Source organism: Canis aureus, chromosome 4, assembly GCF_053574225.1.
Source record: "Canis aureus isolate CA01 chromosome 4, VMU_Caureus_v.1.0, whole genome shotgun sequence".
Lineage (NCBI taxonomy): Eukaryota > Metazoa > Chordata > Mammalia > Carnivora > Canidae > Canis > Canis aureus.
The window spans coordinates 61,130,946-61,158,903 of record NC_135614.1 but is presented as its reverse complement, the minus strand read 5'-3'; the positions used below and the strand labels follow the sequence as shown (position 1 = coordinate 61,158,903).

Genomic DNA, 27,958 nt, shown 5'->3' with positions numbered 1-27,958 from the left:
CACTCAGCTGCGCCCAGGACGCCGTGTCCAGGACGCTCCGCTGCACCCAGGATGCTGTGCCCAGGACGCCCGGCTGCGCCCAGGATGCTGTGCCCATGACACCGTGCCCAGGAAGCCCCGCTGCGCCCAGGACGCTGTGCGATGCTCTGCTCCACCCATGACGCTCTGCTGCGCCCAGGACGCTCTCCCCATGATCTCTGCAGTGACCATGATGCTGTGCCCGTGATGCCACACTGTACCCTTGCCATGCCTGTGAGGCCGTGCCCTTTCCCTGGAACTCTGTGGTTCTGGCTGCTCCAGGAGCCAAGGAGATTCCACCCATATAAAACCCTCCTGGGGTGGCCTACTGACCTGGATTCTCTTCTCAGTATCCTGACTCCAACTGCCTCTGCTGCCAAACTACACATGGCCCAGATGATTTCTCCCGCAAATGGGAGAGGGAATCCGAGCATCTCACAGTCAGGGCAAAGGCCTCGGGGGAGATGTCCATCCAATAAATGTTTGGGATGGCCAATGCAGTGCAGATGGCCCATTGTGCAGAATGGGAATCTGAGGCTTAGAGTAGGGAAGAGATTCATCCAAATGTGAATTTAGTGCCAGAGTGAGACTGACCTGGCTCTCAGTGCAGAGCTCATTTTAGGGAGGGTGCTAAAAGTTCCACCGTCATGGCTCTCCTTTAGGTAGAGACCTTGTCTCCAAAATGTCCTTGTCACAATGCACATTTGTTACTTAAAGAACACATTCAGCACTCGGCAACCTAGTTTCCCAGAGGAGCTGGTTTTTTAGCGTAGAAAGCAGATAGCAAGTTGCATTTTATTTATTATAAAAACAAAATTGTAGGGACGCCTGGGTGGCTCAGCGGTTTAGCGCCTGCCTTCCACCCAGGGTGTCATCCTGGAGTCCCGGGATTGAGTCTCACATTGGGCTCCCTGTATGGAGTCTGCTTCTCCCTCTGCCTGTGTCTCTGCTTCTCTCTCTGTGTGTCTCTGATGAATAAATAAATAAAGTCTTAAAACAAATAAAATTTAAAAAATTAAAAAAAACAAAATTGTAACAGCACAAATGAAAATGTTAAAATAAATTATTTCTGCCATCCTCATTCTGTTTCATGTGTTTGGATTTCTTATGTCACTCTAACATATGTACATTACACGTGCATTTATGCATAGAGCTATAATCATTTCATAAACATTTTTATAGCCTTGTGTCACTTAATATTATACATTTTCCCTATGTTTTCCACATAGCCTTCTTCTGCCTTCTACAGAGTATTTCATCACGTAAATAAACTGTATTTACATAAGGACATCTTCATTGCTCTTATAAAATATTTCAAACACACAGAAAAGCATAGGAACAATAAACTATACAAGTTTAACAAAGATTGACACTTTAAAAATATTTTTGGGACTTTTTTCAAGAAAATAAACCATTTCAGGTACAGTTGGAGTGCTCTTCTGTACAATGGACCCTAATCTCCCAGGACAGGCTACATAACTTGCAGGGCCCAGGACAAAGTGAAAATTCAGGGACTTTTCTTGAAAAATCATGAGTTTTGAGACAGCGACAGCAGAGCATTCAACCAAACATCGGGTCTTTCTAAGCGAGTGGCCCAGTGTGACTGCATGTGTCGTACACCCTGAAGCCAGCCTCGATGCCTTCTCTCCTCTCACTTTCCTAAAAGTGATCTGTGTCTTTGCTGTCCCATGTTTATGCTTTTACTTAGTATACATATATGGACCGACATTATGGAGTATTACTTTCTGTATTTTAAAATATTATCTAGGGATCCCTGGGTGGCTCAGTGGTTTAGCGCTGCCTTCCGCCCAGGGCATGATCCTGGAGTCCCGGGATCGAGTCCCACGTCAGGCTCCCTGCATGGAGCCTGCTTCTCCCTCTGCCTGTGTCTCTGCCTCTCTCTTCCTCTCTGTGTGTATCTCATGAATGGATAAATAAAATCTTTAAAAAAATATATTATCTAAGTGGCATCATACTACATCCCTAGGCTGCTTGTCTCACTTATTGTTTTTGTGATTAATCTGTGTGGATTCATGAAGGTGTTTTTGATTTTCACTATCGTCTAATACTCCACTATGTGATCTCACCACCATTCTTTTTTTTTTTTTAATTTTAGAGTCTTCTTTTTACCACAATTACCAATGCTGCAGTGAGCATCCTTGGACAGTTAGTTCTTTGTGTACGCGTGAGCTTTTGTCTACTCTCGGTGAGGGGTGTGGGATTGAACTGTTCTGGCTTACTCCATGTTGAGGTTATTTCCAGTTTTTTGCTTGGCATCAATCTGCTCCCCTTTACATGTCTCCACTTGGATGACCCACAGACTTACGATACCCCCATTAGGAGACTTCCCTCTGAGTTGCTTCTCCTCTGAGACCCACCATCCACTGAAGTCAGAAACTGGGTGGCCTGTAATTTCCCCACCATTTCCTACCTATGACCAAAGCCTATTGACTCTCAGTCTACAATCTGGTTTTAGCCCATCCACTCCTTCATATCCCTCTTGTTACTTTCATTGTCTTGGCTCAGGCCCCCAGCTCTGCCTGGGGTCTCCTCCCAGCCTATCTTGTCTCCAGCCTCCCGGTGTGTTAAAGAACTTATTAAACCCTAGTGAATTGCATGTTGACATCTCTTCCCTGCATGTTGTGGAGAGCAGAGGTGTGAGTTATACAAGAGCAAAGACTGTATCATGGTTTCCATTTGTGCAGCCATAGCACAGTGCCTGGCACCTGGCAGCTTCTAAAAATATTTGATAAATCAAAGTATGTAAACATCGTGCTCTAGTTTTCCCATCTTTTGAATCAGATCCCTAGGATAAATTCCCAGAAGGACTATTATTGATGACTTAAGATAATGAACCTAACACTCAAAGTCCTTCGTAAGTGAACTTGATCCACACAAAATTCTAGGTCAGGTAAGATAAGACAAGCCTCGCCAAGGAGTCATTTTCACAAGGTCCCAAAGCCAGTAAGTGACAGAGTGTAAAGAACAGGTCCTTGGGTCTTGCCATCTACTTGCCTTATTTGATAGGGTTCCTAAATTTAGATGGTGCCCTTTAATGTTGGGTGACTGTTGCTTTAAATGCTGCTGTTCTGGTACACACATAACAACCTGGTGGAATTTACACCTCTGCAAAAACAAAACAAATCAAAATAACCCTCACATTTATGAGCCTTTGTTTCAACATCTATCAAATGGGCACAAGGATCTTTTAGCTTTATGGGCAGATGAGGAGGAAGCACTTTTTTATCCCTCCTCTGATCCATCTTTCCCATGATCTATGCATGGTCATTTACAAGACTAAGGAGGGTGAATGAAAGACAGCCTTTGGGATGCCTGGGCTGCTCAGTGGGTTAAGCGCCTGCTTTTGGCTCAGGTCATGATTCCATCCTCATCCAGTTTCATGTGTTTGGATTTCTTATGTCACTCTAACATATGTACATTACATGTGCATTTATGCATAGAGCTATAATCATTTCATAAACATGTTTATAGCCTTGTTTCACTTAATATACATTTTCCCTATATGTTTTCCACATAGCCTTCTTCTGCCTTCTACAGAGTCCTGGGATTCCAAGATCCTGGGATGGAACCTCATATTGGGCTCCCTGCTCAGTGGGGAGCCTGCTTCTTCCTCTCCCTCTACTCCCCCCACCCCAACTCTTGCTCTCTGTCTCTCTCTCAATAAATAAAAGTCTTAGAAAGAAAGGCAGGTAGCCCTTGCATATGGAGAGACAGCAGTAGCTGACAATATCTTGGCTGTTTAATGTCCCTCACCGGCTGACCTAGAAGCCCTTTCTTTAATCACTGTAGCATATGAAAGAGAGGTCTGCTAAATGTAGCCCCAAAATGTACTGCGGGTTCATAGGCTAACCCTGCAGGAAGAAGACGGCATTGACCAACACCAGAAATGCCTTGCTTATGATGGATATTTGAGTGTCAAAGACCCCTCACCCCCAACGCTGAGACCTGAGGATGACACCATCTAGGTGGGGTCTTTCCAAAGGCTCAGCCCTGATGAGAAGCCACCTGAGCATGACACACACTGGAAGCCCTGGCTTCCAGTCCCAGCTCTGCCACTGAAGGGCTGGGTGGCCTTGGCCGCATTCTCCTACCTGTACAGTGAGGCGGGTAGATAACATGCTCTCTACTGCCCTGCCACCGTTCTAAAGTTCTGCGTTCAATGAAAGGTGGAGATGGCTGTCAGAATTAACAATACAAAGCAAGTGCCTTTTTAGTTCCTCTTGGCTCCAGTTTCTGCCTCCTGGACAGAAACTGGGGAATAGGTGTGTTTCTGACTCCTTGGCCTGGCTTATAGAATCACAGAGTTGTGGGTGGCAGGCAGGAAACCTCAGTGATTATCAAGACCTATGCCCTAGCGCCTTCACTCTTTCAATAAAAGTTCGCCAGGCACTGATCATGAATAGAATATAAGCCGGGATGGCAGCTATTGTGTTCACTGATTTATCCAAGGCACCTAGTGCGGTGGCTGGCTATTAGGTGCTCAGTAAACATTGGTTGAATGATAGGCAGTTTCTTGCAGGAGAGCCATCCAGGGGAGCCTCTTAAATGAAGATTCCTGGGTCCATTGCAGACCTACTGAATTATAATCTCTGGTAACAGAGCCCAGGTGACTGTCATGCTCTCCAGAATTTGAGACATGGTCATAGCATCTGAATAAAGCATTCTTCTATTATCAGAAGGGAGGAAATGCTCATGTTTTTAATTTTGAGCGTTTGTCAGTAGTGACTAATATTCAAATGAAAAAGGTTCATTTTACGGTAGCCATTTCTGTGGAGGCTGGAGGAGTCAGGGCTTTGCCTGGTGTATGCACAAGACAAACTTCCACTAATCTCGGGAGAGGCAGGGCCAATAAAAAGGCAGAGCAGATAGGAGAGAGCCACATGAAGTCCAAGTTTGGCATTATTATTGCCCTTCATTTAGAAGTCATAAAATAAGAAATGTGCCACCGTTCCAGCTTCTTGGGAGTGGTTGACTGGTGTGAGGTTTTTTTTAAAATTCCTTTCAAGATGGGATCCCTGGGTAGCACAGCGGTTTGGCGCCTGCCTTTGGCCCAGGGCGCGATCCTGGAGACCCGGGATCGGGTCCCACGTCGGGCTCCCTGCATGGAGCCTGCTTCTCCCTCTGCCTATGTCTCTGCCTCTCTCTCTCTCTCTGTGTGTGTGACTATCATAAATAAATAAAAAATTAAAAAAAAAATTCCTTCCAAGAGTCTATAGCTCAGACCAGGCAGGCTTGGGTTCAAATCTCAGCTGTGTCTCTAACTGCTTATTCTTGGGCTGATCACTCCAATCTCTCCTAAGCTTCAGTTTCCTCTGTTGTCAACTGGACATCAGAATGTCAACTCCTCAGGGCTGTTGGAAATGATCTGAGCTGATACACACTCAGGTGTCTGGCACATGTGCAGTATGGAAAAGCTCAGTTTTGGCTAATATCTATAAATTGCCATCCTATTTGGGCCGGAGGGTTCAGTAGAGGATCCTTTAGCTCTTTTGTTTTAAAGGTAGGGAAACAACCTGACAGAGGGCAAGCGAATTGCACAAGATCACCTAGTGCCTTAGGTCTCTGGAGAGCTTCCATTCTCAATGAAGTACCTCAACTTCCTCCTCAAACCAGAGAGGGTGAAGAGGCTGAGCTCTGTAGGTGGCCTGTGATGAAAGCATTTTGAAATGTGCTTTTGAAAAGAAAATGACATTATCTCAGGTGAGGTACCTTCTCCCGAGTTGCTTGCCAGCCAGAAGCCTATTCTGAGGAAGCGGTGGTGATTGGTGAGGAGGTCCTTGAAGCCGGTTAATTTGCAGCAATTCCTTCAACACTAGAGTTTTAAGGACTAAAGCTGCTTTGGGCGAGCACTGTTGAGGCCTTCCCTGAGAGGCCCTACCTGGTGCTGCAGCTCTGCAAGGCCAAAGCCGGGAGATGGCTGCCCTTGGGGACTCTTCAGGTCTGGCCTTTAAGCTATGAGGGCCTCAACACCAGTCACAGGCTATGTTGGATCTGGTAGGAACATCTCTGGAAAACTGTCCTGCTGGGGTCCATGGGCAGGAGGAGCAAAGCACTTTGTGCTAATGGTGATGACCTTGCTGATAGTGATGACGATGAGGGAGGAGGAACCCTCCTATCTGCCAGGTGCAGGGCCCAGCAATTTGTTTTATGTGCACAGATTCATGCAACCCTCACAAAAACCCTATGGGAAGGAAATGTGGCTCAGAGACATTAAATAAAGGACCAAGGGGCACATTATTTGTGAGCACCAAGATTCAAATCCAGATCTACTGGAATCCAAGGCAGCCAGAAGCCTGTGAGTGCTGGAAGAAAGGAAAAGAAAGTCCTTCAAGGAACATGTATGTTATCCTCATTTTTACAGATGAGGAAACAGAGGACCAGAGTTTAGCTATTTTTCTCATGAGGTCGGGCACTGTGCCAAGCACTTTACATATATTACCTCTTCCATCATCATAACATCTCTATGAAGTAAGTAATTCTACGATCCCCATGACGTAGATGAGGAAATTGAGGCCTGACACTACATGCAGGGGTTCACAATTGGGCAGTCCGACCAGGGGGCCCTTCCTCTGGACTTCTTGAGTTGCCCAATACTGAGACAAGATGTAGCACGGCTGGACCAGGACCCAGGACTCCTGACTCCCAGGCTAGTGCTCCAAGGCTAGATGTAGGCTCTCTGTTGGGATTCATTGTTCCTTAAAAGCGCTCTGGCCTACAGCCCAAAGAGTGAAATCACGCCCTGCGGTTCTGGGAACCTCAGACTGGAGAAGGAAGCTCTTGCTCTGGTGTTCAAGTCTGAGCAGGTGAGCTGAGGACTCTCCCTGTTTCCTCCTCTGGCTGGGAGGGAGCCCACGCCGGGTGGGCAGGGTGGGGCAGCCCTCCAGAGTGCCAGGGGGTGGGGGGGTGGGGGCAGGATGCAGGCGTGCCCAATGAAACAGGTCTAAATCTTCCCGCCTTTTCGCCTTTATTCAGGCGGTGCCCTCATCTGCTGTCTGGCAAACAAACAGCAGGGCATGATGGTGAGAGTTCAAGGCTGCAGCCTGGGAAGTTTTCTTATGTGTGCAATGTGTGGTGGTGGTGGGGAATCCAAATCCTCTGGTTGGCACATTATTTATTAAGCATCTATTATGTGCCAGGCACCGGAGACATGGCAAATATGACAAAAAAAAAAAAAAAAAAAAAAAGATTCAGCTCTTGGGTCTTAGAGTCTTAGAGTTAAGAAGACACACGAAGATCAAATCTTCCCTGGAACAAACGTAAAATGGCAGCTGTGGCCAGTGTTTTCAAGGAAAGGCCTGCAGAGCTAGGAGAGCCCATGACAGTGGGGCGAGGCGGGGAGAAGGAACCCCCTGACAGTCTGAGGGGCAGTGGGAAAGGACGCGCTGAAGATGTGGTTACTGGGTGAATGAATGGCCACTGGGTAGGAGACACCAGTCTGTGTGTGGAAGCTCCTTGTGAGATGGTTCATGGAAGGACCTGGGAAGCCACGGGGCCTGGGGAAGCCTGCGTGAGCCTGGCCACCTTAAGCATTGTGGGCCATGGTAAGAGAAGTCATTCAAGTTTATGGGCAGCGGCGGTGGCGGCGGTGGCGGTAGGGGAGTGAAGGAAAGCTTGAGGGTGATGGCCAAACTTAACAGAATATCGGTCAACGCATCCTTCAAAGAAAAGAAAAACATGCCACCCCCTCCTTGAGCCTGCCCGGATTTCTCCACCTTTGCCCTAAGATATTCCTCTCTCTGGCCTTGGAGCTCAGGTACGGAACCTCGGAACCTCGGGGCCAGTCAGGCCTGAGCTTTGTCTTCCAGCTGCTGAAATGCACCGCGAATTCAAACCAAGTCCTCCGCCTTCCCGGGCCTCAGTTTCCCCAGCAGTGCAGAAGCAGGTTTTCTCAAAGGACCCGCCCAGCGCTAACGCAACGTGATTCGCTCGGGCAGGAGCGGGGGGCTGCCCGCATTGCTGCGCAGGCATCGGGCCCGGGGCTGGGGCAGCGTCACCCGGCCGCGGGCGCTTCCCTCCGGGCCGGGGGGCTGCCGGGGAGCTGCCGGGGAGCACCGCGCAGCCAGACGTGGCGCAGTGAGCGGGGGCGCGACCCCCGGCTCGCGCGGGCCCCGCGCGGCCCCGCCCCCGCAGCCAGCGGCCCTGCGGCAGCCCGGGCCCGAGCTCCGCCCTCCGCCTCCCGCCGGCCTCGCTCCCTCCTCCCGCCTCCCTCGCTCGCTCGCTCGCTCCCTCCCCCCGGCCGGCTCGGCGCTGACTCCGCCGCACGCTGCAGCCGCGGCTGGAAGATGGCGGGGAACGACTGCGGCGCGCTGCTGGACGAAGAGCTCTCCTCCTTCTTCCTCAACTATCTCGCCGACGCGCAGGTACGGCCGGCAGGGGCCGCGGGCCCGGGGCAGGGGTGCTGAGCTGCGGGGGCTGCCGCCGCAGCCGCGGAGGCCGGGAGGCGGCGGTGGGCGCAGCGGGGGGAACGGGGGCTCCGGCTGCAGAGCCCCCCTTCCTTGCGCCCTGCGATGCGCCCTGCCACGGAGGCAGGGGGCCCGAGGCGCCCCCCGTGCAAGCCGGGCCGTGGGGGCGCTACGGCCGCCGGGGAGGGTCTGGCCTCGGTCGCTGGGAGTCCGCACCCCCCTGCCGGCAGAGGTGGGGGTACCGCGTTTCCTCGGGGAGGTGGAGCGGCGCCAAGGTGTGGGGGACCCCTAGGCTGGCCCTGGGAGTCGGAGGCGCGCCCTCGGACTCCCGGCACTTGCTGCCGTACTTTCACGTGGACTTAGGGCCCCGGCTCCGGTGCCTGCCCCCGTCCCCGGAGCGCCTCGGTCCTCGGGTCTCCCGCGCCCCGCGTGCTGCTGCTGGCCCCCCGCGGCTCCCCGGCGGCGCGGAGTTTCCTGCCAGTTGCCGGCTGAGGGCTTAGGAGGCTGCGGGGCACGTGGGCATGCGGGCGGGGACAGCACCTTCCTGGTTTCGCTACCGGCGGAGCCCCTCGGGAGGAAAGCACGGCAGGATGGGGGTGGAAAGACTGTCTGGGGGCGCCTGGGTCCCCCTGCGGCGCGCGGCCCCGGTGCGCGCTCGGCGATGCTGGGGGAAGGGAACGCGAGGCGGCGTCCCGGGCTCTGGCTGCGCCTGGGAGCCCCACCGGCGACACGCGCGTGACAGGAGAGGGTGCTCTGGTGTGCCGGGGCGGGGGGGGGCTCGAGGGAGCTGGTGACTTGGAGACGGGGCGGGGGGGGGGGTGCTGCCGGGACGAGCCGCCACCGAAAATGCCTGCGCTAGGCGTGCGCGCCCCCCACCCTTCCCTGGCTTTCCCCACCCCATGCCTGTTGCAAGCGTAAAGTTTGGCCCCATAGTTAGGGCTTTCCCTCCCGGCGCCGCGCTGCGGGCAGCCGGGAGGCTGGGGATGCGGCGGAGGCCAGGAGGAGCCCCCGGATGCGGGCGCACGGCTGGGCGCGGAGAGGGGCCGCCGGGCGGAACCGGGCGCGGCTCGCGAGGGCTGGTTTGGTACCTGGAGTCGGAGCGCCGGTGCCGGCTCGCTTTGCATAACACTGGGAGGGAGGGGGGAGGCGGGGGGGCGGGCGGTGGGAGGAGAGAGAGGGAAACTTTGCTTCTCGTTCTAATCTGCCTGTCTTTGGGCGGCAGCAGCTGTCATGGGACCGGGTGGGCGGGGAGAGGCTTGCAAGCTGACTCCGGGCGGTGAGACCGCGACTCGGAGGGGACGCGCCGCCGAGACGCTGGGCTCCGGGCGGCCGCTCCCCAGGCGGCCGGGACGGCGCGGCGTGGCGGGTGCCGCGGAGAGGAGGCCGCCGCGCGCCGGGGAGGGCCGGCCCCGCTCGCCGCAGACAGCCCTGCGCGGGGAGCCGCGGGGCCTCGTGGTCGGTGGCGGGCGTGCCGGGGTGGCTTCGGGGCGGGGGCCGAAGGGCCGGTGGCGGCGTGTGACCGCGCGTTCTTCGGGCCGGGGGCGGGGGCGGGGAGGGTGTGATGAGCGGGCTGCGCGCGCGGGTGTGTGTGAGTGTGTGCACACGCCGCGCGCGCCGGGCGCGTACCTTTACCTCTGACGAAACTGCGGTGGAGCTCCCGCGGCGGTCACCGGCACCGTCGCCAGCCCCGCGCCCACGTCTGCTCGGAAGGCAGATCCCAGCCCCGGTGCCACGGCCGCCCGGCTCCATCCCCCCCGCGCGCCCCCCCCCCGCACCTCCCCCCTGCACCCCCACCCCCATCCCCATCCCCACCCCCGACCCGGGCCTGCGGGCAGCCCGGGACCCGGGGGACTGGGTGCAGGCGGGACCGAGGTGCCCCTGGGAAAGTTCTGTCCTCGCCCTGGTCTGGGGGTGCCTGAGATTGCCGGAGACTCGGTCAGGGACCCCCTGTAGCGAGAACCCGTCAGTCTGCACCCCGGTTCTTAACTCCATCACTGGGGGTTCTTGGGCTCACCGATAATTCATTATTTGTCCTTCGAGCCGCCCAGCGGGCCTCCCCTGCAGGGATATTTCACCCAGGGATACTAGAAAATTGGGTAATCAGGTGTCAGCAGAAGCAGCACAGTGAAAGTTAATCTGGGACGTTTGCTTTTTTTATTTAACCACGTGACGGGCCGAGGCTCCTCTGGTGATCTTCGCCGGCCCAACTTGGGAAATGTAATTGATAGGGAAGCTTTGCAGCCACCCCTAGAAGGTTCACAGAGCCCCGCCGGAAGAGGACCTGGGCGGGCCATCGCGTGCCTCCTCATTTTACAGCTGGGGAGAGAGGCTGCGAGGGGTGAGCGGCTTGTCCAGGACCACGCAGCCAGCGGGTGACAGAGCCACCCAGGGCTCCTGACTCCAGGTCCTGTGTGTTACCTCGAAATAGCACTGGACTTGGAGTCAGAAGGCCTGAGTGGAGTCGCCTTCCCCACTCTCTGGCTGGGTGACCCCAGAGCAAGCCATTTTAACTCTCCGAGCCTCCTTTCCTCCATCTGTCAAATGGGGCTGGTGCTGCCGCAAGAGGAGACCGGGTCGAGGTGGTGGGGGTGAGCACTGCTTGCATGCGAGATGTCTGCTTGTTCCTGTGACTACCTCTCCTCCTCCAGTCCCTCCCTGGTCCTCCCCTCCATTTCCCCCTTTGGAAGGGAAGGGGTGGGGAGAGTGAATAAAAAGGTAATTTATTGTCTTTATCCCAAGGACTTGCCTTTGGTGGCTAATCCAGAGTCAGATAGAGGGAGGACTTCTGTTTGGGAGAATTAACTTTTTATCCATTCGGGCCAAAGTTCAGAAATTCTGCAGACCAAGGATTGTGAAAGCTTCTTGGAAAGGTTTGGGGCATGTATTCCAGAGGACTTTGGGTTGGCTTCACCTTTGCCCAGCCTGTGCCCCTTGCCTCCATTGCCCTCACCCACCGTTCCTGCATGGCCTTCTCTAGCAGGCCTTCCTTCCCTGGCTTGCCCTGCTTTCTCTCTCTCTCTTCTGGTTTTTGTAGTCGGTGTTATACAACCAAGCAAAAGCAGTTTTTCTGTGTGAGTCCTGTGGCCCAGTAGGATTCTAGAACTAGAGTTGTGCCTTTTATCTTTGTGCCCCCTTGGCACCTGCCACCATGCTGACTGAGTTCCTTTGCTCAGCCCTTGGTCTGGGGGTCCGAAGGTGAATTACAGGGGGGATGGGAGGGGGGGAGCCTCCTAGGCTGGCCCCCAGGACAGCTGGGCAGCAAGCATGGGTAGAGAGGAATGAAGAAAGCTACAGCTGTGGGCCATGACTTGAGCTCCAAAGGCCACACAGTAAGCCCACACTAAATATGGGTTGTTTGAAGTCACTTGGGACATCAATCATAGATGCCCCAAATGTCAGAGTTGGCAGGAACTTTACGGATCATGTGGTCCAATCTCTTATCATTGAAACATAGTTAGTAGTAGAGTTGTTAGAAAAATACTGGCAGGCATAAAGAAAAAATGGAAAGTATGTAATCTTACCCAAAGGTAACCACTGTTAATTTTTATGTATACTTCCAGGCTTTTCTTTCCTATTGATTCCTATGGATTATATCTGTTACACAAAAATGGAGTTTTTCATTATATATTCATTGTAACTTGGAATCATACTGTTGTAATTTGCTTTCCCCCCCCCTTCCAAACAATATGCTGTGATTGTCTTTCCACATCAATAAATATTCTACTTCATGTCTTAATATCCGAATGGTTATATAGTATTTCATTGTGGGTTGAACCAAAATGTATTTAATCAGCCCTTTGTTGTTAGTCATTTAATTTGTTTATAATTTTTGTTGTTGTTCTTGTAAGCCACGCTGAAATGAATGTCTCTGCATATGTCTTCTTTCGTTCATTTAAATTCCTAGAAGTGAAATTACTCTGACAAAGGAACTATGCAGGCGGTTGGTAAACACATTTCTGGAGTGCCTTCTAGGAGGATTGTGCTAATTTACACACTTACCAACATTGTGTGGGAATGCCTGGTTCCCCACAGTCAGATAACTCTTGGTATTTAATTGTTTTTCATTTTTACCAGTCTGTTCATCAATAAATTCTTTTACCCTTTTGTTTTAATGTGCATTTCTTTGATCACTTGGGATGCCCCTCCCCCCCTAATATGATCATGGGCCATTTGGGGTTCTGTTTTGTGAAATTTCATGCTTGTGAATTTGGCCCATTTCTCCATTGGTATCCTGTCCCCTCATTGTTCTAGACCTGGGTCTGAGTACATAGAGGGGGCCCCATCACGCAGAGAATCAAGAAATGGGTTGAACATCTAATGGGTTACTAGGTCTGCAGTGGTGCTGCTTCCACAGTCCGGGAAGCCAGGGCTAACTTCTTCTCCAAGCCAAAGTCCTAGGCATCTGGAGGGGCAGGTGTAGCACAGCCTTGGCTGGGTGCCTCTGTCCACCCTTCACCCGTGCGAGAATAGGGGGAATAACTTATTCACCTGAGCCCAGAAGGGGACAGGTTTGCTGGCTTCGTCTACCAGAGGCGGGGGCTCCGATTTCACTGGGGGCTCCCTGGCTGGTACTAATGATCAGGATGCCCTCGGAACCAGGAAAGGCAGTGGCCTAGCAATGGGGCCCCAGGGGCTCGTATTTCCCCTTCACCTTGGGGCTCTCCTCTCTGCAGCTGGTGCAGGCCAGCCAGAAGCTCCACCATTGCCAGGGGATGAGTCACCCTTTTCCCTCTCTCTCTGGGATAATAGAAGGAATACTGGTTTGAGTCAGAAGCAGCTTTGCAAATGGGGGTTTGGGCTTAGAAGTGAGGTCATAACATGAACATTGCAGTGTTAACAGCTAGCTTCCTCCTGCATCACCCATGACATTTGTGAGAGCATCCTTTAGATGCCATGCACTCTGCCAAGCCTTCTTTTGCATTGTTACATTTTATCCTTGTAAATAGTCTACAATGTGTAGGTGCCATGATTATTACCATTTAACAGATGAGGATTTCACAGTTTCAGAGAACCCACTGGCTTGCTAAACACAGTCTCCCTACTCCACTGCCTTGGACTGAGTAGAAGAACCAGGATCAGAGGCAAGGTTCTCAGACCACATGACTCCAAGTTCGCAAGGCAGGGACTACTCTCTACTTCTGTTCATTGTTTTTCTAGCACCTTGAGCAAATGAAGGCACGATGCATAGAGAGAAGACAACTCCTAAAGCCCTCAGTTTCTCAGTCTCTGAAATGGGGATTGTAGCCCTGACTCAGGATTGAGCGTAAAATAATAAAATGTCTGCAAAATGAGTAGCAGCTTACTGCTCAGGAAACTTGGAATTCTCTTTGGAAGCACTTCAGAAGGGCAGGATTAAGTGTAATGAAAACTCCCCTTCGTGCAGTCTTTTTTATGCAAAAAAAAAAGGAAGCATAATTCCATGTAATCTTTTTTATGTAAAAAGGGGAAGCATAATTCTTTATGTGAAGGTGAAGGAAACCCAGATAAAGTCATTTGGAAGAGAATGAGCAGGGCCATTTCCTATTTCTCCTCTTAGGTACTCAACTGACACTCAGTTGTTGCAGAATCAATTGGATTGGATTGCCCTTTCTATGCATTTCCTCTTCTGGTCTAGATCTTTGTCCTTTCACTACCGTGGGATTCCTGTAGTTAGCAGATGTGAACGCGGGATTCCTGTAGTTAGCAGATGTCCGTATCTGATGTCACTCCCTTGCTTACACATCACCCATAGCTCCCCAGTACTTTCACATTAGAGCCTAAAGTTGATTCCCAATGTTCAAGAACCTTCAGGTACTTGAAGTCAGAGAGGTAGGCCCCTGACTTTTTTCTGATTTGTCTGCTTTCCCTTGGGGATATGTCCGCTGCAGTGTAGGTCATGAGTCTTCTTCCTGGAAGGGTAGGCTCCTCCTGCTGTTGTCTGTCTCCTTTGCCCCTGTTTCTTCCATTCCTACCACTCATCCTTCCTGACCCAGCTGCCGTGCCACTGTTGTCATGCTGGCTTCTCCCTGCCCTCTGGGCACAGCTGCTCCGTCCCTTGCGTGGGCCACTGCACTCACTTTGAAGGGGGCCTGTCCGCGTTTGCCGTGCTGGCTGTGAGACCTTTGGTGGATCCCATAACTTCTCCACTTGGATCATTTAAAACTGTTGTGAGAAGTCCACGAACACCTAATGACAAATGGATTTATTTATTTATTTTTTTTAAGATTTTATTTATTTATTCATGATAGTCACAGAGAGAGAGAGAGAGAGAGGCAGAGACACAGGCAGAGGGAGAAGCAGGCTCCATGCAGGGAGCCCGATGTGGGATTCGATCCCGGGTCTCCAGGATCGCGCCCTGGGCCAAAGGCAGGCGCCAAACCGCTGCGCCACCCAGGGATCCCCTGACAAATGGATTTAAAGCGCCTAGCATAGGTGCACCTGGGTGGCTCAGTTGTTGGGCGTCTGCCTTCAGTTCAGATTGTGGGCCCAGGGTCCTGGGATCAAGTCCCGCATCTGGCTCCTTGCAGGGAGCCTGCTTCTCCCTCTGCCTATGTCTCTGCCTCTTTTTCCATGTCTCTCATAAATAGATAAATAAAAATCTTAAAATTAATAAAATGCCTAGCACAATGTGTGCTAGGTAATAAGGACCAAATAAAAGATATTTTAAGTTCCATTAAGTTTAACCACTTAAGAAATCACAGCCTGAAAATTCAGGCTCCATGAGGGCAAGGATCTTGGTCTGTTTCACTCTCCATTTTTCCCACGGGGAATAGACAAGTGCCTAGAACTCAGCCACTCTAAATCCTCACTGAGTGGATGAGTATGCTCGACTGTGAACCTTTTCAGGGCAGACACTGCTCCTCCTTTTGTTATCCGCAGTCTGTGTGTTCCTGAGAAGGGACAGAGTGATACATGCTTGTGAAATGGCCTTGGAATATGCTCCCACAACTCCACCCCCACCACCTAAATGCATTCACAGCCCCCCTGCACTTCAGGCTGCCCCTCAACCTCATCCCCACACCTGCCCTCCAGGGAAAGACTTTCAAGTCAGCTATTGTGCCTCTGCCACTCATGTGGAGGGTACTACCTACTGTCCCCCCCCCCCCCCCCCCACGTCTGCGTGCTGTTGTCCCTACCGCTAGGTTGACAATTCTGGGAGGGCAAGAATTGTTATCCTGAACTAGCTTTGTGGTTACCATTTAAGTAGATCTTTGAGCAAAAGAATGTTTTCTGTGATGAGGTGTCAGGGTCTCTGAAGAGGGGTTTGTATTTTAAACATTTTCCTGTGGCAAATGTCCAGCACCTACAGAAGGAGCCAGTCATAGAATGGTATCGTGAATCCCCAAGCTCCCATCACTCAGCTTCAGCCATTTCGGACCCATGCCACTCTTGTTCATCCATCCACACACCACATCATGTCATCCGTGACTATTTCAGTGTGTATTTGTGAAGAGACTTTTTAGTATTAGCACATGGTTTCTCCCAATAACTGTCAGGTTGGTTCTGTTGTCCCCATTTGGTAAGTGCAGAGGGTTAGGTTAGTCCTGTTGGGTCTTGCGGCGTGCGAGGGTCTAACCTGGGATTTGAATGACAACCCCTGAGCTGCTTCCTCTCCTACCATGCTTGAGAGGCTCATTGGAGAAGATCCACTCTCCCCCTCCCTTTTCCAGAAGAGGGTCACTGAGGCAGAGTTGGAGAAGCCATCTAGCTGGAGGAAGCCCAGGTGCCAGACTCTCAGACCCTTTCTTTTCCAGGATCAGGACTTGCGGTGGGGGTATCTCTGCTTTGGGGGATGAGAGACACTTTTGCCCAGGTGACTGGGCTTTGTGGTGGCTGTGGGGATGCTGGGGTGCAGTCCACTACCACTACCACTGGGCAGGCTGCATTTGCTTCCTGCTCTCACAGCTTCTAAACCCCAAAGGTCCCCCACTCCCCTTGCAGCTGAGTGTGTTTCTTCCTTCGGTGCTTTCATTGGGGTTTTCCAGTAAGCAAGTCAGGGGGACCATAGGGTCAGAAACCTGGGTTCACATGGCTGAGAGGAGGCATCTGACTTAAAGCGCAGAGCTGGGCCCGGCACAGGGTCTGTAGGCCCTTGATGGTAGCTAGACTCCTGGGCTCCCACCCTGCCCTTTCTTTCTTTGAAAAAAAATTTCCCCATCTTGCCCATTCTTCAGGGCAGAGACTGATTTGCTGCCCAGGGGTAGGGTAGACCAGAGAGACTTTTATAAATGGGAGGGTAAAGTCATTGATTAATTATCCCCCAAGGCCTGTAATTACTGCTCAGTCTTTTAGGTAAGAAAACAAACATTTGCTCTAATTATTTGTTTAGGTGGCTGAGAGGGCTTTGAGCCCTGGGGTTGGGCTCTGCTTGAGGCAGCCCTGTGGCCTTGGCATGAGGCTTCTTTGTACCTGGGGTGTTGCATTTGGGAAATGGGACTGACAATATAAGCTCCATGGGAAATGGGACTGACAAGATTCTGGTCCTAGCCTGTGATATAGAGGGTTGTAGGACAAGTTGAAATGATGCCTGTAAAGTGCTTAGGAATGTTCAGTCCGTGGGGACCATTGTTAGTAAGAAAACAGACACGTACCATGTAGAGCCTGCCACTTACCTTCCCATTGAGCTCTGGGTCCTTGATCATGTTGAGGGCCTGTGGTTTCTCTCTCAGAGCATTATGTTTTCTTTTCCCCTGTACTTCTGGGGGAACTGAAGAGGAATCCCATCCAGCCTTAGCAAGGACCGCAGTATTGACTTTGAGAAAACCAAATCCAGTTATAGACGCTGCTTGAAGAGAGAAGAAACAGATAGTGGTTAAGAGCTTTAGAGTTCCACCGCAGAGGGTTTAAACCCAGGGGCCTACCATTTACCAGTTGTGTGACCTTGAGCAAGCGGCTTAACCACTCTGACCTCAGTTGTAGAAGCAAGCTCCTGGTATGGCATCCAGGGCCTCGCATCCAATACTGGGCATGACAGTGTTGTGCCCTTCGGATGGCTGTAACAGAGGATGGATAATGCTTGGAGCATTGCCTGACACAGAGTAAGCACTCAATAAATAGTAGCCACTATGATGATGACAGTGACGAGGGTGTAAACACCAGCGTAAGACTGAGTTTTCAGCGAGTTGGGAGTGCCACGCAGACCGTCTGACTCAATGCCCTTACCTTGAAGTGAGGAAACAGGCTGGTTTTTAGCAGACCAGCCATTGGCTTCAGATCACCACCTAGCAGAGGCAGGACAGGACTCCTAGCCTCTGTCTGCGTGGGCAAGGCTGGCTCTGGATGGCAGACACTCCACTGTCTGGGACCCACTGTCTGGGAACTCAGCCGGGCGAGCCCTGCGTGTCTGAGATGGATGCTCCCCAGCAGCTCTGCAGCCGTGTTTTTCCCCTGTGCTTGCCTGGCAGAGCACAGCCATTTAGCAGAGGGAAAGCTAGGAGACGTGAGAAACCAGGCCCTGAGCAGTTGCAGCAGCCGGCCCACGAGTGGCTCCCTGAGGTTGCCATGGCAAACAGCCTTGGCAACGTGGCTGCTGGAGCCTTTATTTCTGATCCCAACCTCCTCACAGGAAGTGTGGTACCCGGGACACTGGGGAGGGCCCTGTCTTGGCTCCTTGACACCGAGGATGACCCGGTCTCCGTGCTCTTGGGGATCTCAGGCTGCAGCAGCCACAGCTGAAAACCTCTGCAGGCCTACCCTGCACAGCCTGCTGAAGGGAGCTCCTGGGTATGGCATTTGAGGCCTCAAATGCCTGTCCATCTGTCCGTCTGTATCAGTCTGTTCCTCAAATAGCCTGAGACCATGCAACACTGTATCCCTTGCTGCAGGAACAGAACAATATAATAATTTGAACATGGACTTGGTGCTAGGGGTTCCCAATCTGGCCCCCATTGACTGAGTCAGTCCCCGTGCTAAGTTAGTCACATAAATTATTCACAGTCACATCTAATCTCTGAGGAATCCCATGGAGTAGTCCCTACTCTTCTCTCCGTTTTACAGTTGGGTAGGTTGAGGCTGGCTCCAGAGTCTGTTGTGCTGGTGCCACTCTGCAGTCCTTGCTTCCCTGTACCAGGGAGGCTCTAGAACTGCCATGACGGATCTGCCCTCTCCCCATTCCCCAGCTGCATCCTTCAAAAGGCCCAGCACAAGTGCCACCTCTTCTTATTCCCCCTCTTCTAAGTGGGCCCTTTCTGCCCTGTGACCCCACAGTCCTTTAGAGACCTCTTGTGTGCCCTCTTTGTCTGTGTATTTTGTCACCCTGCTGAATTTATACCCAGACCTCTAACTGGCCCAAAACAAAACAGACAGGGAAGCTGGCTAAAGGGCAGAGCTTTGACCACCCTGTTCAGGACTTTGCACTTGGCAGGCAGTGAGGAGTCAGCAAAGGTTTTCATGAATATTGTTATTAATTACAGTAATCATAGAATTACATTAACAGTTAACATTCAATGACCACTTGGTAATCGTAGAAAACAGCTAACATTCGATGACCACTTACCAGGCACTAGGCTGGGACATTAGCTAGTTGGATCCTCTGCCATCCGGTGAGGTTGGGACAACAAACCCAAGGTCAGTGACTTGCCCCTCATCCCTCAGGCAGGTAGTGGCAAGGGCGGGACTTGAACCTAGGTTCTGCACTTGGCCTCAGCTGGAGGGGGGGTGAGTGGGAGTGAATGGGATGTGGGAGAGAAGCCACAGAGTGCAGGGGGCTCTGTGGCATCCCTATAGCTGAGATAAGGGGTGCAGAAGAGGAGTTGCTTTGGGGGAGGATTTGTGTGAGTAGACATCCATTTATTCGGGCGCACCGTGTGCCGGGTTTGTCCCTACCCTTGGCTTTCCCCAGAGCCTTGTTAAATGTAAAACTCTGGTCCCAGCCTGTGATAACTTTTGCTTACATTTTATTCTTTACTGTTCTCCTACCAATTCAGGACCAGAGGTCCCTAAGGAGAAGGACTTCATTGGTCTGGTTCACCATCAGGTCCCCCAGTGCCTTAAGGGTGGCAGGTACACCATAGGCCCCCAGGAAATATTTGTCCACTCACTGTCTGAATGAACAAGTGCTGTTTGATCTTTCAGGAAATTCACCAACCATTTGCTTGGCCCCAAAGGCCTTTTCCCTGCTTGGAACTGTGCTAGGACATGTAGGTGAGGGGAATTGGGAGAAGGGTTGTACCAGTCCCCACAAGGGGCCTATTGCCGTCGTCCCCAAGATAAGCCTTGCACACAAAGAAATCAACGACAAACATTTTTTGGAGCCTCCAGAACTCCCTATCAGAACATGCCTCCAGTGGACAGGTCTTTGTAGAATGTTAAACTACTGCTAGGAATCCAGTCTGTTACAGGGCATTGCTCTGGCCCAACTGGGAAGGGGCTCAGAGCTTTTAGGGTCTAGTGTCTGCAGGGAGGTGCCTGGTCAAATAATTCACACCTTCCAGGGAGATTGAAACCAGCACCTCACACCAGGATTTATGTCCTTTGCCCATCTGTTTATTCTGGAGGGACTGGGATGGCTAGCCTCACTCTAAAGGAAGGAGGAAATGCAGGGAGGTGAAGGACAGAGGACAGACGGAGCACCTGGGGACCAGTGACTACACTCTGTAGCCCAAGAGAATTAACTCGGTATCATATCAATCTTACCTTGCTCAGAATCCACTCAAGACCCTGTTCCACACAAGATCACCCCTTACCCTTCCTGCTTAGGGCCAACTGACTCTTCATTTACACACAATTCTTACAGGTGTGGCCTGTCCTGTCCACACCTCATGACTTGAGTAGCAGTAAGCCAGTTCTATTAGTGTATGTCCATGCAGGCATGGGACGGGGCAGGGGTGGGGTGGTGAGAATCTACCAGAGGCAGAAACACTTGGACCACAGCTCTGCAGGCCACGGGGTCCTTTTCATCAGGGGCCAAGGAGGCTCCTTGTTGCTGAATATACTATATGCAAGTTACAGAGCTGAGTCATACAGACTGTGCCGTCCCCAAGGAAAGGTACATTTCTGCTCAGTGTTCTCTGTTGGAGGAAGCAAGGAAGAGGGAAATACACTTTGGTGTTACCACCTAAAACAGGAAGTCTATCAAAAGCAGGAAAAGTTCCAAAGTTACCTACAGACTTAACTGACTGTGAGCATCCGTTATTGCTCAGTAACACCAGGTGAGTAAGGAGTGAGTCTAGCCATAAAAGTTTCTTTAGTTTTTAAAAAAGATTTTATTTATTTATTTATTCATGAGAGACACAGACACACACACACACACACACACACACAGAGAGAGGCACAGACATAGGCAGAGGGAGAAGCAGGCTCCATGCAGGGAGCCTGATGTGGGACTCGATCTTGGATTCCAGGATCACGCCCTGAGCCGAAGGCAGACACTCCACCACTGAGCCATCCAGGTGTCCCGCCATAAAAGTTTCTTTGAAAGTTAATGCTGTCTCTTATTATGAGATGTTTTTCATATTTTCAGGGCTGCACGGAGAATTAGGAGTATGTTTGGCCTCAAGAAATTGTATGGCCTTGGGGCGCCTGGCTGGTTCAGTCGGTGGGGTGTGCAACTTTTGATCTCAGGGTCGTGAGTTCGAGCCCCACATTGGGTGTAGAGATTACTTAAAAATAAAATCTTAGAAAACAGATTGTGTGGCCTCGTAATTAATGAGAGCAAACTGCCTGGTTCAGATCTTAGCTGTGTGATCCAGGAGTTACGTAGCCTCTCTGTGCTCTCGTTAGCCAGCTCCCAGATGGGAATATGAATGCATCCTGCCTTCCAGGGTTGGTAGAACTAATCAGTGGTTCTCAACCATGAGTGTGTATCAGAATCAACTGTGTAATTAAAAAAAATAATAATTATACGTCTGGGGCTGTCCCAGACTTAGTGAATGAGAATCTTTGAGAGCAAGCCCTTAAGTTTCTATGTTTTTAGAAGGCTCCCTCTCACGACACCCCTTCTTTGGTCCTAAACAATCAGATACTGTTTGTAGAGTGTCTGGCATCCACTCTGTCCTTCCCTCCCCTCTCTGTCCTTTCTGCCATTAGGCCCAGGCCACAGGGTAGCCCTTAGGATACAAATGACCCAAAAGCAGATAGAAACCCCTTTCTAATGGCTGTATAAAGCTGGGTGGCTTCTTTATCTTGCATTTCCACTTATCTTCACATCAATTCTGGGTTGGAGGCAGGAGGAGGGGAGTATTCCCATTTTACAGATCGGGGAGCCTCAGTGGTTCAATAGGATACTGCACCAAATCAGTTTTCAAATATTGCCTTCATCCCCATATCTGTCTTCCTTGATCCTCAGTAACCTACTCACTCCTGGGCCACTCACGGGGTGGGGAGTTGGGGAGTGGGAAGAAATCATGATTACTTCAAGATGTGGGTAGGTTGAAAGAGGGGGAAAGGAAAGAGCTTGAGGGAATGGGAGCTACCTACAGACCCTCAGATCAGGAAACTTTTGATTTATCAGGATGCTTAAAGATCAGAGAATGTTGGTCATGGTCCCAGGCCTTATGGTAGTTTAGGAGAAGCAATGGGATTTGAACCTACTTCTGATGCCCAGTTCACTGTCCTCCCAGCTCTGTGAGCTTCTTCTATAGAGTAGACAGAGTGTAGTTCGAGTGATAATAAAAGTAATCTTTGAGGTAGTGTAGTGAGGCCTTTGCAAGTATTGTTCGCTCTGCCAGGAATTCTCTTCCCAGGCATCATGGCTTGCTGTTCCCTCTCCTCTCCAGATCTGCTGAGACATCATGTCCTCAGAAAGGCCTTCCCTGATCCTCCAGCCCTGATTTCTATCTATCCTAGCACATGTTCTCTCTTCTTTAAGATATGCACCACTCCCAGCTACTTTTGTATTTATGATTTTGTACTCGTTGGTTGCCTGTTGTCCTGTGGGAATGGAAGGCTCCATAAGGCTGGACATCGCCTGTCTAGTTCCCACTGTATCCCCAGGACTTAGCCCAGGGCCCAGCACATGATTGGTACTCACTGAATGTGTCTTGAATGAATGAATAAATGAATGAATGAATGAATTTGCATTAAGCCCTTAATCTGTACCAGCCCCTGTGGTAAGCTCACTTTGATTCTCCCAACAACCCCTGGAGATGAAGCCTCATTCTTCAGGTGAGGGACCTGAGGCTCAGAGGGTGAGTGGTGGGGCTAGGGGATATAGCTCCTTTTTTTTTTTAAAAGATATTATTTATTTATTCATAAGAGACACACACACACACACAGAGGCAAAGACATAGGCAGAGGGAGAAGCAGGCTCCATGCAGGAAGCCTGATGGGGGACTCGATCCTGGGATTCCAGGATCATTCTCTAGGCTGAAGGCAGGCGCTAAACCGCTGAGCCACTCAGGGATCCCCAGGATATAGCTCCTTTGCTGATCAGGCCTCTCCATCTGGGGCCCCACAGATGGGTGTGACCAGCCCCCTGTCCCCTAGGAGTCCTACCCCAGTGTCCCAGTGACCTCCTACCACTTTCTCCCTAGGGTTGGGCAACAGCCCTTCTTTGTCCCGTGGGTACAGTTGAGAGTACCTGCTCAGCAGCACCCCGGGCCTCCACCTTCTCCAGCACTTGCTCTTTGTCCTAGTGGCTGAGGGAGCAGCTGCTTGACTTGAACTTTGTGGATCAGCCACCAGCAGGAGTGTGGGGGTCTCCTGCTTCTGGGTGTGGGTGTGGGCGTGGGGTGGTCTGCAGGCTGTGCAGTGTATCCCGTGGACCTAGAGGACAGTGGTGGGATCTTGCCAGAGGCTTTTCTCCCTAGAGCCCCAGTTGGCCCAGATTAATGGACCAAGTCATGGGGGAGAGCAGAGTAGGCTCAAGGATGAGATGAAAAGCATGAGAGAGGGAGGAGGGAGATTTAGAATCCACCCCAGAATGAGGAGGAAGGCCTCCTTTGCTCAGATGGCCTCACAGTAAATTTTCAGCGATCTACCTGCAGGACAATAAGAGAGGAGCAGTATCAGCTGCTTCCAGGTGGTAGACTCAGCCTGGGGTTTGGATTTTGAGGGTCAGCAGAAGGCAGACTTGAACAGACGTTAGTTAAGATGAGAAATTTGAGTCAGTCTGGGTCTAGGATCTTTAGCAGCTGAGTGATTTAGAGCATGTTATTTAAACTGCCTGGGCCTCAGTTTCCTTATCTGCAAAATGGGATGAAAGTAAGTATCTCAGTGGGTGGTTGAAATGAGAAGGTAATAGTGTTTGAAGAGAGTGCTGTGCCTGGGTGGTATTATTAATAATAGCAATGACAGCGCGACTGCTTGGTTTGATGACAGATTGGTGGAGGATACTGGACGACCCTATGAATTACAGACTGCAGGTTATCATTCGATGCCTCTTTTTCTCTCCATGCAGCAATCACTCCCTCTGTGTGGGAAGCTAGGATCACAGATTTGCATAAGTCCTGCTCCCTGGCCTGGGGAGAACCAAGCTGCAGATGGTCATGGAGGGTGGCCAGTGCAGAGGGAGTGTCCAGACAGTCTGTGTAGCAGACGGAGTGTGGAGGGGTGAGCTGGAGCTGACTGACATGGTGGGGAGGGGCATCCCAGGGAGAGACCAGCCTGTCATAAGGCCCTGGATGTCCTGTGGCTGGTGAATGATCAGTGAGTGACTCGGGGGAGACAGGAGCTCCCTTCCTACCGTTGGAAGATTTGAGCTGGCCAGAGGACTCTTGATGAGGACAAAGAACGTAAGGGATGGTCCAAGTGTCTGGAAGACACCCAATAGGAGCAAGTAGGAAGACACACAAGTAGGATATTTCCAGCCTGGAAAACTAGCGGGAGGCTGCTGGGGGGCATGGGGAGGCCTGAAGAAAGGTGGCTAGGTTTTCTCTGGGCCTCACAGGCAGGTGGACTAGTGGTATCACCCTGTGGTCTGTGCAGGCATGCAGGCCCTAGGCATGGAGCAGAGACACAAGGCTGGGGCATAGCTTCTCACCTGCAGTCCTGACCAGAGGCCTTTGCCTGATAAAGCAGCTATCCCTGTTGTGGTGGGGCCAGGCCCCACACACCCACCAGGTACTTGCGGGGCAGAGAGAAGGTTGGTAACTTTACAGAGTAGACCTTGAATAGATTTAATGATGATAATGATAGGTATTGCCATAGTAATAATTACTGTTACTCTTTTTACAACTTACTGTTATCCCTTTTAGCATACTACTGTGAAATTCTCAGGGTATTTCACATCCATAATCCATGTCCTCAGGAGGATTTTCTTGTCCATTTTACAGATTAAGAACCTGCGGCCAGGGATGTTGAAATGTCTTGCCCAATAAGGTCACCGTTGCAGGCACTTAGCAGGAATGTGGGACTTGTGCCCCCCTCCACCCTGAGGGGAAAGTGGATTTGGAGGGGGCCACAAGACCCACCTGGTCAGGAAAGGATGGTTTTGGAAAGGGCCTCTCAGCGCTTCCTGTCTGTGCCTTGTCTTAGACTGAGTTCCCAGGATTATTTTGAATTCTCCTTGGAGCGGTGATCCCCAGTCTTCTGGGAGTTGCAACATCCTTCCGTGTTAGGATTTTGCAATAGTTGCAACTCCCCCTCAGAAAAGTCTAATTTCCATTGATTCCTCTAAGTTAGAGTTAGGGAAGAGGTTTGTTTATAGAGAAGCTCGTACAGGCGCCTGGGTGGCTCAGTCGGTTGAGGGTCTGACTCTTGATCTCCGCTCAGGTCTTGATCTCAGGGTTGCAAGTTCAAGCCCCAGGTTGGGCTCTACTCTGAGTGTGGAGCCTACTTGGGGGGGGGGGGGGAGAGAGAGAGAGAGAGAGAGAGAGAGAGAGAGAGAAGTTTGTAACTGTACTGGAGATCAGTGCCGTGATGATGGCATTGTACTTGGAACTCTGGGAAGAAGGTCTGGGTTCCATCCCTACCTGTCCCTCTTTGCTCTGTGACTTGGGGACAAGTCTGGTCCCCTTCTGGGCTCTGAGTTTCCCTATCTCTGCCATGCCGTGACTCATTTTCCTACTGTGGGGGCTGTCTTACCAATTCTGCTTGGGGCGGAACTGCCAGGTACTGGAGAGAGAGGGAGAAGGTTTGTTCCTGGAGACAGATGGAGCTAGGCAACCTGTCACATCTTAGGTGGGCAACACGATTTCCCTACATCCAGTGAGCAGAGCCTGTCGCAGGTTCTTAACTTCCCCGGTTGTGTCCCTTTTTCTGGTGACAGGTGCTGACTTCTCTTTGAACTGCAAGTTGGAAGAAATTTATCATGGGATCATGTGTCTTAAATGTGTGGGTTTGGAAGGAGGAGAAGGCAGAGGAGGAGGAGGAACTTTAGGCAAGAGAATCCCCGATTTCCAACCTCCCCAGTGAATCACGGAACACTGGGATAAGTCACTCACGGGGGTGGAAAGATTGGGCGAAAATTAGGAACTTTGGGCCAGGTTTTTTCAAAGGAGCAAATTATTCAAAATCCTCTACCAATAGATTATATCTAAAATTGATTTCTTCCCTTTTTTTTTCTCTCCACAGTGCTGTTTTATCCATCTTGAATGCTTTTGTGATCTATAAAACTATCTTTGAGCTATCTCGGTTTCAGTTAAGAAAGATTTTAGCTGGGGAGAGGGAAGGTGCCAGTGAGTTTTGAGATATTGTGGGGGCCGTGGGTGCTCTTTGAGGCTCAGATGGCCATCCTTGGGCCCTGGGCCCTGGGCCCTGGTGTCTTAGACGTAGAGCTCCTGCCGGCTCAACCACAAAGTCTGCAATTATTTAAGGAAAGCTCGCATCAAGTGGAAAAAGAGCGGACCACACTACCCGAACCATGTGGCCAATAGGCAATTCAACACCAGAGCTACCCAACCCCCTCAGGCCCTCACCAGCTGCTGGATTTTGCAGCCCCGTGGATTAGGTGACTGCCTGCCTGACAGGCAGGTCCATGTGCACAGGGTGGGTGCCCGCACAGGCGGCCTGGCTCTGCGTCAGCCCGGGAGACTGGATCTGCCTATATCCAGGGGAAGCTCTGTTCTGAGCCTCACAAAGCAAGTTAATTTAACCCCCCCTCCTTTTTTTTAAATAATAAAGGAAACAAAAAGTGATGAGATTTAAAACGATTTACTGTAACTCGGACATTTGTTTAATTGCTCCATAATTTGCTGTTAACCCCAAAAGATTTTGGAGAGATACCTTCCTGCCTTAAATTCCTTTTTTCATTTTATATTTTGTTTGTTGGTTCAACAGATATTTTGTATATTTTAAATGAAAATTAAAATTTCTTCACCAAGAATTTTTTTTAAAGTAATATTTAAAAAATTTCCAATGTTTGGAATTAACTCGTCAGAAAAAAACGAGGTCACTCCCATCTTGTAATCTCTTATCCATAAGAAACAACCAATCTTAGCAGTTTGGTGTGTTTAAATGCCTTTCAACTGAATACGAGATTATCTGTTTTATTTTCATATAAGTTGTATTTTCTCGTTATGAATAGGTGGCAGGTATTAATTTATTGAAATTTGAGAGAATAGAAATAGGCAAAAAAAAAAAAAAAAGAAAAAGAAAAAGAAAAAGAAAAAGAAAAAGTTATCCCAGCACCCAGAAATAACCAGTCAAAAGCAGTGCTTTTTTTTTTTTTTTTTTCCCTTTAAAGTAACATTGTAGGTTCCACCTGCAGCCAAGCTGCCCTCCTTGGGTACACTTTCCCTGCCTTTCAGCTGGCATTTGTGAGCTGATTTCTGCCTGTGACCTTGAGAGGGAGAGAGCCTCAGCTCCAGGCCTGGTGTAAAACTGCCGCCCACCATGTGACCTCTTTCAGCCTTTCATAAATGGGAACAATCTGTGCATTGCTGTGAAAATGCACATATCATGGATTTCAAAGCTAATTGCAAGTCATAGAGTCATAAACAGATACAAGGCCACCACAGCGACTGCTATTGTTTTAACTCCAGACAGTATCAGGTTTGGACAATCTTTGATTACCTCCAAATATTTCATGTGACCAAGTGCTATTATACTCCAAGATTTGATCACTCTGAGGCTTGGCTCCTCGTTCACACAATGTGTGCGGCATCTGTCTATATATACATTTGTTAACATGAACAGAGCACGATTAACACCCTTGCCGGTAGGAAAGGTATTCCAGCACAGCCTTCCTGATTTAGAATCTATTACTCAGCTGGGCTGTTTGAAGGGTTCACTGATCCCTCTTGTGATTCAAGCTACACTTGGAGCCCACGCAAGGGGAGGAGATGGGTGGGGGTCCCTGGGAGCAGGGCCCCAGGAAGATGCAGCTGCTTGACAGGTTCATTTTGTACTTGACAAGTTTCATTTTCGTTTCAACATACAGCCCTGTTCAACGGGAAACAGACAATAGACCTACTTTTGCATTTCTTTTGAAGAGGTAATACGGGAGCCTCCTTGAGGAAATTGTCAAAGTTACAAATGGAAGTCATCTCTCCCATTTTTGTGTCCCTATCCCCCCGAGGAACCCCACTACCAATTTCTAACATGTTCTTCCCAGAGATAAACCATGCAGACACCAGCATATACAGGGTCTTGCTTCCTACCTTCATTTTTTGCACCGATGGTAACAAGCTAAGAACACTGCCGTGCCCTTTGCTTTATTT

The 27,958-nt window shown here is 50.6% G+C and overlaps 1 protein-coding gene across 3 annotated transcripts in view; it reads left to right on the top strand.

The window, feature by feature from the left end:
• The first annotated feature begins 8,242 nt into the window (after positions 1-8,242).
• Positions 8,243-27,958, top strand: part of PPARGC1B (PPARG coactivator 1 beta) — a 108,892-nt gene continuing 89,176 nt past the window's right edge. For all 3 annotated transcript variants that reach the window (XR_013378447.1, XM_077895933.1, XM_077895932.1), the window contains exon 1: positions 8,243-8,399. Coding sequence is in view for 2 of the 3 variants with exons in the window: in XM_077895933.1 (XP_077752059.1) it covers positions 8,322-8,399 (78 nt within the window). In the remaining variant the exon portion in view is untranslated. The remainder of the gene's footprint in view (positions 8,400-27,958) is intronic.